The following is a 12,010-nucleotide window of genomic DNA, read 5'->3' on the forward strand; positions in this document are numbered from 1 at the left end:
TATCCTGGATGAATTTAGCCTAGACTTGGTTACACAAAAGAGGAGGCACCTAAATTACCATGGAGATTTATTCCCTACAGCGAGCCTGGTCCCGTCCAGGCTAACAGCCAGGATTTATTATTCCTGGAGCCTTTTCTGTTCACTCAGCAGTGGGTTTACCTTATTGTTGTCAGCCTGCATGAAAAAACACCAGGTGCATGTTGATGTTCAATTAAATACTGTTAATATTTTATTATTGTGACTATTATTTTAAAAATTATTCATGTGACTGTCGTCGTTACTGTTATATTGCAGTATGAAGGCTGCTGTCCATATTGTTGTTAGAAGTTTGATACTATATATAACTGCAGTTGAGATAATTAGAAAAGACTGATAAAGTTGCAAATGTGTTTTTCAATGAAGTCAGTTGCTAAGGGCAATATATAAAGGGCTGTACATGTTGGTTTCTATAGTGGACCAATGCACCTTAAATCATTTTAGTTGATTCATTTTTTTTGTATTCCTTAATTACTATAATTTGGGAGGATTGTACATTTTTAAGAACACATCCTAATTGTGCAATCCTCCCAAATTATAGTCTTAGTTCACCGGACTAGTAACTATATAGTGTTGTAGTCTACTGTACATTCATATAACAGGGAGAGGACACCTCAATGTTTTTTGAAATTATATTTTGCTAAGGAAAGAACAGATAAAAATACTGTTTACAGTGTGCATTAAATTGATCACTTAATTATCGTTATAGTTTCTAGATTTTAGAGTCCAATTTCTTCAATGTCTTTCTTTGCTATGTCAATATATATGAGGAAGGAAAGCATACAATATGTAAAGAAGGAAACTCATTCTTTTAAAAAAAAAAAAAAAAAAGTGAGAAAGGTGTGGCAGATATAGCGGACGACTGAATGAAAGTCAAAATATCATTTACAAACTACTGCTCTTAACCATTCATGATTCCATGTAATTTGCAAAAGCAACAGTCACACACACACACACACACACACACACACACCCACACACCACACACACACACACACCACACCACACACACACACCCACACACACACACACACACACACACACACACACACACACACCACACACACACACACACACACACCACATTTGCATAAAACGAGCATGAAGTTAATTACATAGGTAATTTATATTAAGTCCATGAAGAGAGAGGAGAAACAGAGTGAAAGAGATATTTATGCATCATATTCTAGTGTTGTAAAAGATTGATCTTCATGGTAAATTTCATGAGTAACATTATCTTCTGCTTACTTTTAAAGGCAAAGAGTACAACGGTTAATTTTTGCAAATGATTAGCAGCCTAATCCTTGAATGGAATGATTAGGACGGTTTCAGAGCAGTGGTCAGCAAATGTATATTTTTAGGCTGCTTACGCATTCAGTCGGTCCGCGATCATCTGCCACGCTTTCTCTGTGTTTCTTTACAGTGGCCTTGGTCTTCTCCATTTCTGCATCAGTAAATCAGTGATTGATACCGTGGTCTGTTTAAGAAAGCCGTGAACGTGCACTTTTCCCAGCTATCTACACCTGGCTTGACATAGCTTCACCTTTTCATCCTGGCTCGGTAAACGTGCAACCGATTAAGCCGTGATCACACTAAGTCAAGTTGTGCTTTTTTAGTTATCCTGGATTACCTGGGGGCAACAGTCCCCAGGTAACCCTCCAATACTGTTATTTAATTGGGATTCAAGTTATTACTTAATGTTAATGTCAATCTACAGTGAACAAAGACAGGGCCAGGTGACACTGATAGCTCTGAAAATGCTTTCAAATAAAGAATTCTATTACTGTTAAAGGCTGCAGCACGTACAGAGAGACGAAAAGAAAGACAAATTGAGCCAAGGCTTAGTGGAGCTTGGAGACTGATAAACGTGTGTGTGTGTGTGTGTCTGTCTGCGTCTGTCTGCGCGCGCGTGCGTGCGTGCGTGTGTGGGTGTGTGTGTGTGTGTGTGTGTGTGTGTGTGTGTGTGGTGTGTGTGTGTGTGGTGTGTGTGTGTGTGTGTGTGGTGTTGTGTGTGTGTGTAGGGGGGGGGGGGGGGGGGTGGGGGGGGAAGGCCCAGGGTGCCAGAGCAGGCTTGAGCCAGACAGGTGACAGCAAGGTAATGTGCCCCCTGACCTCAGGGGCATCAGGATCCTTGTGGCTCTGCAGCTCAGCTATATACATACACTGAAAATACTCGCTGGTAATTGACAGGTAATTGATCAATTAATCAAATATTGATTAACGTTATCATTATTTTTTGCATTTTGATAAGAGCAACTTCACCTGAACTGCACATGTGAAGCAGGATCTGTACTTTTCTTCATCCATCCCCAACCTACAAATTATTTGTTAAGTAGCAATTTTATTTAATTCATAAATCAGTGCAAAGGCTATCAGGGATGTTTCCAGTTTATTTGCATTATTGAATACATATTTGCTTGTCTTGATCGATAGAAATATTCAGCAGCTAGCTAGAATTTCGGGAATGATTGCCTAATAGCCAACACAAGGCCTTTTTTTATAATTTCCAAGTTAATTTTGTGGACACGTGTATTTTGCCAGTGGATTCATGAAGCATAATGACAGTGTAAAACCTTTACAGTGTGGGGAAGGGTAACTTTTGTTCTTTTTCAGGAACTGTACAACTGTTTGGATGTTCCAGGCTAATATGGCTGATGTGGATGGCTGAGGGCTTAGTTTAGGGCTTGGGATATTTATGTTTTGTATTTTTATGCTCCACATTGTGATAAGAGAAAATAAGGATTATGCTGATTTTTTTAATATGAGAAGCTGCAATGTATTTTAGAACTCAGGTGTCTCAATTTTTTGTAAAGAATTGTTTAATATGCAGTTCTTGCTGTGAAGTTTCCAAATTTATCAAAATAATAAGTCAAGTGCACTAAAAACTCTTTTTGATCACACATAACTATTCCTAAGTGTATAATCTGCTAAATCAGTATCAATATAGGTTTATTAGGCAAAAAACACAAATACAAGAAATCAATCAACTGTAAGATACTGTAAAAGAGCAAAATCAGCTATGATTTTTTAAAACTTTAAACTGTATAATACTGTGAAAGTAATAAAAAAACAGTTCATACTGTATTTCACATTAACAGTACAAAACCGTAAATGTCAGTGGCCGTAAGAGAGATTCTTAACAGTGTACTTATAACTGTAATTTCATGATTTCATTCTGATCAAAATAATAAAATTGGGAAGCAGTATTTTTGTCTTTTTATTAGTTACAGTATTTTTTAAATGCACTGAATTTCTGTAAGTACAGTGATGGAAACCAGCATGTCAAGTCATTGGTTGTAGCACATTCATGGATGTAGCATCTAGCTATACAGCATTAAAGTAAGCTAACTTTATACTATATGTATAGTTGTCACTGTGTGTGTGTGTGTGTGTGTGTGTGTGTGTGTGTGTGTGTGGCAAAATGTGGTCCTGGAGACACCTACTGTAGCCGGAACTATTACAGGGGTAATTTTGAGTACTTGGCTCTGGTATTTATATGTCTGTCTACAGACAGATGTCACCACGGTAGCATAAGATGCAGTCACAGTGATCAAAATAAAGGACACATTTGAAGATCGGTTTTGGTCAGAGCATGGGCGCCGGGAGTAAGGTGGTAGGAAGTAGAGAAGGACACCCCCCCCCACACACACACATTGTGGCTGCTGTGACCCAATCACAAGATGGTCTCTAGTTCTCATTGCTTTGAACATTGAACACATTCAATTAGTCATAAGTCATGGTAAATATCTGAGCTACAGGACATCCATATTTATCAAGGGGATGAATAAAGTATCTATCTGTATGTCTATATATCTACCTAACCACCAACCTACCTACCTACCAACATGAATGAGAGTGGAAAATAAATTCCTACTTTTCTGTCTCTACAAGCAAATGATATTTCTGGTAGAATTGATTGAATTATGTATGCAACAATGCTTAATAGCTCTTCTTACAGTAGTATACTTACACCAAGTATGTCCTGCATATCTGCCAGTACAGCCCAACCCTCCTTATGGATGGGCCAGGTCATTCCAGGGCCGCTGCTATACAGACTAGTGATGTGTCGCTCAAAAACAAGTCGGCTCTTTAAGCTCTATGAGCAATATGACACTTCTTTTTTTTTTTTAATGGGGGTTGCAACCATGAAATGACCTCAAACGTAATCACAATTTATATATTCACCAAATAACGTTTCTATCAGCGTTTATCGTATAAGCCTTTGAGATTGAACGTCCACACTTTGTTTCCATATTCTTGAAATTCAGTCGAAGGCATCATTCATTCGATATTTTCACTGTTGATTTGTTTCACTGTGTTTTAAGTTAAATAATTGCAACATCTTTCCAAAAGTCAATGAGTAGTCGTCGTTTAAATAATAAGAGCAGTAGTTTAAATAATCACGATTTCAACATTGACCAAAATAATCAGGATCATGAATTTTCCCATAATCGAAAATCCCTGGTGCCACGTTGCTTTAAGGGACAAGGGTTCCATGTCTGTGTGTAGAAGAACCATGTATAAACCAAACAAGGTTTGTAAAAAAAAAAGAGGGGCTTAGCTTTTTTTTACTATTTTCATTACTATTTTGTTTAGTTGTAGTATTAGTTTAAGACCTTCTTATAATGTAGCTTTGCTTTTCCCCTCTTATATATTCCCATAACTTTCACAAGTCGAGTGGTACCTGGGGTGACGTCCTGCACCAGGATGGGGGTCTGCGTGGACAGAGTGAGGCCATGAGAGTTGAGATTGGGGTCCCGTTGGATCTGAACGGTGAAGCGGAATGGGTAATTCCTCTGATCAGAGCCACTGCTCTCTGCTGACTTCCCATCCACTGCAATCCGTTCTCTGGAGAGGAGGAGGTAAACATCAATTAAAAAAACAAAAAGACAAGAATCAGAATCTTTTTTTGTATGTGACATTTTAGGCCTTCATTTGATGGGACAGCTTAGATATAAAAAGGGAATGACATGCAGCAAAGGGCCGCGCAGGTTGGAAACTAGGTGAGCCACCCAGGCGCATAATCCAGCACCTTTGCTTATTATGTATTTGCATTTCTGCTCAGGCACTCTGATCAGTTCTGTGATGACATATTATTAGAAGAAAATTGAGAGAACCAATACATACAACAAACAGTAGCAAAATACAGCATCAACTGTTTATTTGATGGACAAAGCTAATGCCAATGACTTGATGGGTCACTAATGTGAATTTCCCTACATTAACTGATGAACTTAAGTAAGACAAAGAAGAGGGCTTACCTGCTCAGAGAGTGAGACCTGCTGCCTAGGTCTCGGGAGCGTCTCAGCCATCGTCCCACCACCTGCTCCACCCGGCTGGTTCTACGGGAAGGGGAGCGGCTCCTGTCCTGCGCCTCCATTTACCTACAAGTGGGCAAAGGTCAAAGGAGTTATAATAATAATAATAATAATAAATTGAATTTGTATAGCGCTTTTCCCGAGCTCAAAGTCGCTTCACAGTGTAAGACGTGTTTAAAAAAAAAAAAAAAAAAAAAAACACTAAGGATAGGCAGAACCGAAAAGATGGGTCTTCAGACAGGACTGAAAAATGGTGAGGGACTCAGAGATGCGGATCTCATGGGGGAGGGAGTTTCCACAGCCTTGGAGCTGCCCTGGAAAAGGCTCGGTCCCCAAAACTGCGGAGCTTTGACTGGGGACATAGAGGAGACCGGCTTGTGGGGATCTGAGGGGCCCGTGAAGGTTGGAAGGGGGAGAGCAGGACAGTGAGGTATGACGGGGCAAGGTGGTGGATGGCTTTGTAGGTGAGACCAGGATCTTGTATGTGATCCGGTGAGAGTGGAAGCCAGTGAAGCTGTTTTAGGACCGGAGTGATGTGGTGCCAGATGTGGAGCGGGTGATGAGACGTGCAGCTGAGTTCTGAACCAGTTGGAGCCTTTTAATGGGGTTGAGCTGATGCCGAGAGTAGTATTTTGCAATAGTCAGTCGTGAGGAGATGAGGCATGAATAGTCTTTCGGCAGCAAGGGAGTGAGTGAGGGTCTGATTTTAGCAAATTTCGAAGGTGAAAGAAGGAGGTTTTGATGACTTGACGGATGTGAGACTCAAGGGAGAGGGTTGAATCAAAAATCCACCAAGGTTGCGGGCCTGGGGAGATGGGAGACGATGGTGCCGTCAATGATGAGAGTGGGGTGTTGGCTTTGCAGAGAGTGGATTTGGAGCTGATGAGGAGGAATTCTGTTTATTGCTGTTTAGTTTGAGAAGTTGTGTGCATCCGTTTTGATTGCTGACAGACAAGAGTTGATGTGGGAGGGGGGATTGTGGGGGAGTTGGGTGCTGAGGTAGATCTGGGTGTCATCGGCATAACAGTGGAAGTTTAGGTTGAAATGCGAAGTATCTGACCAAGGGGGAGGAGGTAGATGATGAAAAGAAGGGCCGAGTACGGAGCCTTGGGGAACGCCTTGGGTGACTGAGGCAGTAGCAGGGATTGGTTATGAAGGGAGATGAAATGAGATCTTTCAGAAAGGTAAATGGAGCCAGGTGAGTGCAGTACCTTCGATACCAGGTCTTGGTCGGGTGAGCAAATGTTATGGCTCACAGTATCGAGGCTGCACTCAGGTCAAAAAAATAAAGATGATGAGGGAACCGGTGTCAGCAGAAGTGAGAGGTCGTTGAAGACTTTGACCAGAGCATTTCTTTGTGCTGGGAGGGGGCAAAACCAGATTGGAAGGTTCAAATTGGTTTGACAAGGAGATGGTTTGTAATTGTGAGGCAACTATACGTTCGAGGGTTTTAGACAGAAAGGGGAGGTTGGATATAGGGCGTAGTTATAAGGGAAGAGGGATCCAGACCAGTTTTTTGAGAACCGGTGGACAGCAGCTGTTTGAAAGCAGAGGGACGTTCCAGGGAAGAAGGAGTTTGAAGAGGTTAGTGAGGTAGGGGGAAGGCCGGGGAGCATGATTCAAGGAGAGTAGGTAGGGAGTCCAGTGAGCAGGTAGTGGGTTTGGAAGAGCTAATGAGTTTAGAGATATCGGGGGTGGTGACCAGTTCAAACTGGGAGAGGAGGCAGTGTGGAGGAGGGGAAGGGAGGTCAGGCCGGATAGGGAGAAGAGGGTCCGTGGTAGGCGCTGGAGTAGATACTGGGGGGTCAGATGCAGGGGATAGAGACTGATAAATGGTGTTGATTTTTTCTGCAAAAAAGTGAAGGAATGAGTTGCAGAGATCAGGAGAAGCAGTAGGGTGGGTGTTGGTCCGAGGCTTGATGAGGTTATTCATTGTGGAGAAGAGGGTTCTGGAGTTATGACAGGGTTTGAGAAGATGGAGGAGAGGTAGGCAGATTTGGCAGAAATGAGAGCCTCTTTGTAGGCAATGAGGTGGAGTTTATAGGCTTCATGGTGAACTTAGAGATGATTTTTTTGTCAGGCGTTCGAGTTGGCGGCCAGTTTGTTTCATTTTCCGGAGTGCAGGTGTGTACCAGGGTGACGAGGTGTTAGGTGACGTTTTTGTTTTGGGGGGCCAGAGAGTTAAGGGAGAGAAGACAGACGGAGTGGAGGTGTTTTTGAGATCATCAGGTGAGGTGGAGGGTTGTCCAGGTGAGAGTGGAGGAGAAGCAGGTCAGAGAGATGGAGGGTTCAATGGATTTAATTGCGGAATGATTGCTCGAAAGATCGTGGGCTTGCGGTTGGGGGGAATGATGAACCGTATCAGTTTGTGCAGAGAGGGAAAAAGGCATGGATGGAGGTCCAGCACAGGTAGGTTGATGGAGCAAACCAGGTCGAGGATGTGTTCTTTGTCATGGGTGGGGAATGTAACATGTTGGATGAGAGTGAAGTTGTCCAGTAAAGTGGTGAATTCTGATGACAACTTGCAGGTGGGGGAGTCGATATGGATGTTGAAGTCACCGAGTAGCAGCAGACGTGAGGAGAGAGATGAGGCTAGCGTTAGAAGTTCTGCGAAGTCTGAGAGGAAGGAAGGGTTTGGTTTAGGTGGCCGGTAGATGAGGAGAACTGTCACTGTTATACATTCATACATTCTATAGTGAAAAGCATTCCATTTAAAAAACAGAAGATTATAAAAGAAAGTCAAATGTTGGTTAATCAGTCTTTTCAAATCCAACTCCATAAGATCTTTGCAATCAGAATAGAAGAAAGAAACAAGAGGCACGTTAATCCCAGGAGCAGGGCTGTGCAATTAATACAAATTTTATGATTTCAGCTAGTAAACTCTTACTTTGTCTAGTTCGAAAAAAGGTGTTTTTCACTGATCATTTGTGAACTTTTTCACTAGTTTTTAAGTTCAATAATTGCAACATCTTTTCAAAAGTTAACGCACAATTGTGTTAAATATTCATGATTTCAATATTGACCAAAACAATCAGGATTATGATTTTTTTCCATAATCAAGCAGCCCTACCCAGGAGTGAAAATATCTTGCAAAATGCAGTGCTTCAGCGACACAGCAGACACACATTTGGCTTGGCACTGGGACCTCTGAGGCCAATAATGATGTCATGTTAGACTTCTTGCAGCCTAATAGGCTTTTAGCCTGAGTTATGGGCCAGTTGCCTGTTGCATTCAAGCTTCAGTAAACATCAATATCAATAATTCCTAATTATCAATAAGGATGGTGTATCCTTTAGATGGGTCCCTGTTGTGTTTGCTGTGAGGCAGGTGGTTGGCATAAACGATTGTTGAGCGGCCGTGGTGGTTGGTGAGCTGCTGATAATGGACATGGGTTGCCTCTAGAGCCTATGTGGGGTTTAGTCAGGCTAATACATAGAGCTGGACTTGGGAGTTAATGGGTCTTTGCAGAACCTTGCAATATTCTAGGTAATGCTATATCAAAACACACACACACACATCACTAGACGTTACATCATCAAAGGCTGAACCTTCTCAACTGTGACTGGGGAATAGATACTCATGTAATTGTGAGCATTCGTGTTGAGTCACCTTAAACTGAATGACATATAAGCAGTAAATGAATAAGTGATCAGATGAGTGAATAAATCATTTACAGCAATAAAGCAATCAATGGTCAAAAAGTTGGATAGATGAGTCCAAAAACAATGATTGAGTAAATGGATGGGTGGATGATAGATGGAGGCAGATAACTGAATGAATTAATAGATGGATGTAAAGAATGATGTCAGAGGGTCGGTTGTATCCCTCAGTGAGGAAGGAATCTCCCCCAGACGCTGCTGCTGATGATGGGCCTTAGCACGCTCCATTACAGAAAACATGAGGGCAGGGAGAGGAGAGGAGGAGGAGTTAGGTCATCATATGATATATTGTATATCATTTGATAACCTTACTGAATGAAGAAAACAGATGAAAACTGAATGAAAGGAGGATAGAAAACAGACAGTGATAGAAGGTAAGAGAGGAGGAGGGCTTAGTGATAAAAGTGGTGAGTGTCACACCCAGACAGCAATGTCTCCTGGGGATCTTGAGTCATAAGCACATTATCCATCCATCTGTCTGCGAACACCCCTCTCCTGCTTCTCTCCCCCTTTATATATCTTCCATAGCTCACTCTTCCTGTTTGCTTCCCTCTTACAGTATCTCACTTCTCAGGTTACAGAGACACAATGTAGAAGAGTACTTAGGTTTGTTGGGGTCAGAATAACCCAACTAGCTCACCAGCGTGGTGATCTCACCAGTGAAATGGATACATTTAATAAAAAGAAACGTAAAGACCTCCTAAATCGTGGATTTCCAGAGAAGTTGCTTTATTCTAAAAGCGGATGATCATCAGGGATGGAATGCAGCCAAATGTCTGAGCATTTAAACTGTCAAACACCGGAACAACGTGGTTCATACACCTCTAATCCCCTTTAATCCCATAAACATGTTTCCCTTCCATAAGTGTCTTTAATTGAATATACTGATGAAGTACATGCCCTGTTGTCAGAGCCGACCAGACATACTGTATAAGCAAACTAAGCAGCTGCTTAGGGCCTCGTGGCTACCAGAGGGCCCCAAAAAGCATAGGAAATAAGTCAAGCTGTTAAATGGCATCGGCACTCAAGGATCCAGCCAAGTTTGGCGAAAAGATATCACCGCTCCCGACAACCTGCTAGAAACCAACGCATCACAGAGACCAGCCAGCTCACCGTCCAACGCCTGCACACTAGCCAGCAGGATGCCCAGCAGAGAAGTAGCAGTCGGTGTTCAATTCCTCCACACTTGCCTCAGTGGCCCTCTGATGTAGGCTTCTTTCGTTTTCTTTAAAGAATATTTTTTTTGCCATTTTAAGCTTTTATTAATGACAGCTTAGACATTAAAGAGGCAGAAAGACATGCAGGAAAGTGCCGCAAGTTGGAATCAAACCTGCAACCTCTGCACCGATGACTGAGCCACTGAGCTTGGTCTACCACTACGCCACTTAGGCATCCAAAAGGCTGCTTTTTTAAATAAACACCTTTTATTAGAGAATATTTTATAATATTATACATACAATGCATAATATTGTTGAACAATTCTATTAATTATAACTGCATTATATTCTGTAAAAAAGGTTTTCATATCGACGCATATCGGACAACATAGACACCAATACAGATACATAGCCCTATGTCTGTGATAGGCCAGTATTGACCCATAATATCGGCCTACCAATATCAGTCTAGCTTTATTTTGAAATACACAAGTTGATTCAGTGCCAAGTGAATTGGCAATGCATTACAATGTGAAGGCCCCCAAAGGTTAGGGCCAGCGCTGCCAGTGGTCCAGTGATCCAATCCACTGGGGTAAAATTGTGTTGAGATGGCACAGCAATTCCTGTTTTGCAACCACAGCTCTTAAGATAAAAGATCAAGACAGGAAATGTCAGTTTAAAAAAAAAAGGTGTAACAATAGAAGCTTTATGGGAATGTTATACTGTACTTCCCTCTCATATCAACCACAAGACGCATCGCATTTCTCGGTCTTACACTTTTCACAAATACTCATGTTGCATCCATTGCTGACTGTTGCAGTAACTATTGGTTTCTCATAAGGAAATAATGAATATTAAGCATTTTCTACTCTTGTAGTCATCATTGTTTATTCATTTTGGATAACAGATTGATGAGCCATGAGATGGACTGGAAGGTTTTTAGGTTGAACACCGGGACTGACAATAATTTGCTTCCACGCCTAAAGTCCATATCAGTCACCAGACCAAAGAACAAATTAGTTCTAACTTGTTTAGTATCTACACTGACCTATAACAAACAACCCAAGTTACAAACAGACCGACAAGTGATGCTGTACTGAACTGCACTTATGCATCGGTTCATCTTCTCTGGTGGTCACAAAGAGCCAACAAAGACAAAGGCGGTTTTGAGTGTAATTAGTCTCCAACTACAACTGGAACTCATATGTGAGGAATTATTAAGGACAGCTAGAAAGAAGACGAAACAAGACATCTTGTTCCGTAATAGTGGAAGGGGGGCAGTTGCTTTGAGATTGTTATTTCACGCAGTTTTCAATGAGAAACTGCCAGAACACACAGTAACACAACACCCGTCTGATTTAATGCCTTTCCCTTTCTGATGTATCAGGGCAAATCTATGGCTTGCTCATTGCTTTAAAAGGTTATTTCCCGGAAAGTTCCCACAATCAACACATAAACCATGTTAACTGACGAGCATTTAGCTTTTGAATTCATTCACTAACTACATACTATCACACACTCTTGTGACAGAATTCACAAACCAACCTAAACGAACCAGCAGACTGATCTCATGAAATGGCATATGTGTGACATGGCAATTCATATGACATTATTGGCGTGTTATCAAGACACATACTCGCTTTTTAGCATGTATATCAACACTGTTTGGCCTCCGTTGATTTACATTACCTTGCGATTGCATGTGAATTTACGGCGTAGCGAGTAGTATGAGGTAGGGAGGTTGGTCGGGGTGGTGGATGGGTAAAACACAGGACTTTCACCCAGAATCAGAATCAGCTTTATTTGCCAGGTATGAGGACACATACGAGGAATTTTGCTT

General features: G+C 41.6%; 1 protein-coding gene across 2 annotated transcripts in view; it reads right to left on the reverse strand.

Annotated features, from left to right (window-relative positions):
- frmpd1a (FERM and PDZ domain containing 1a) overlaps positions 1-12,010 on the reverse strand; it is a 51,312-nt gene that overhangs the window by 25,045 nt on the left and 14,257 nt on the right. For both annotated transcript variants that reach the window (XM_032536039.1, XM_032536045.1), the window contains exons 3-4: positions 5,298-5,420; positions 4,721-4,884 (exon numbers count right to left, since the gene is read on the reverse strand). In XM_032536039.1, the coding sequence (XP_032391930.1) occupies positions 4,721-4,884; positions 5,298-5,416 (283 nt within the window). In that variant the 5' untranslated portion in view covers positions 5,417-5,420. The remainder of the gene's footprint in view (positions 1-4,720; positions 4,885-5,297; positions 5,421-12,010) is intronic.

This window comes from Etheostoma spectabile, chromosome 2 (assembly GCF_008692095.1).
Source record: "Etheostoma spectabile isolate EspeVRDwgs_2016 chromosome 2, UIUC_Espe_1.0, whole genome shotgun sequence".
Classification (NCBI taxonomy): domain Eukaryota; kingdom Metazoa; phylum Chordata; class Actinopteri; order Perciformes; family Percidae; genus Etheostoma; species Etheostoma spectabile.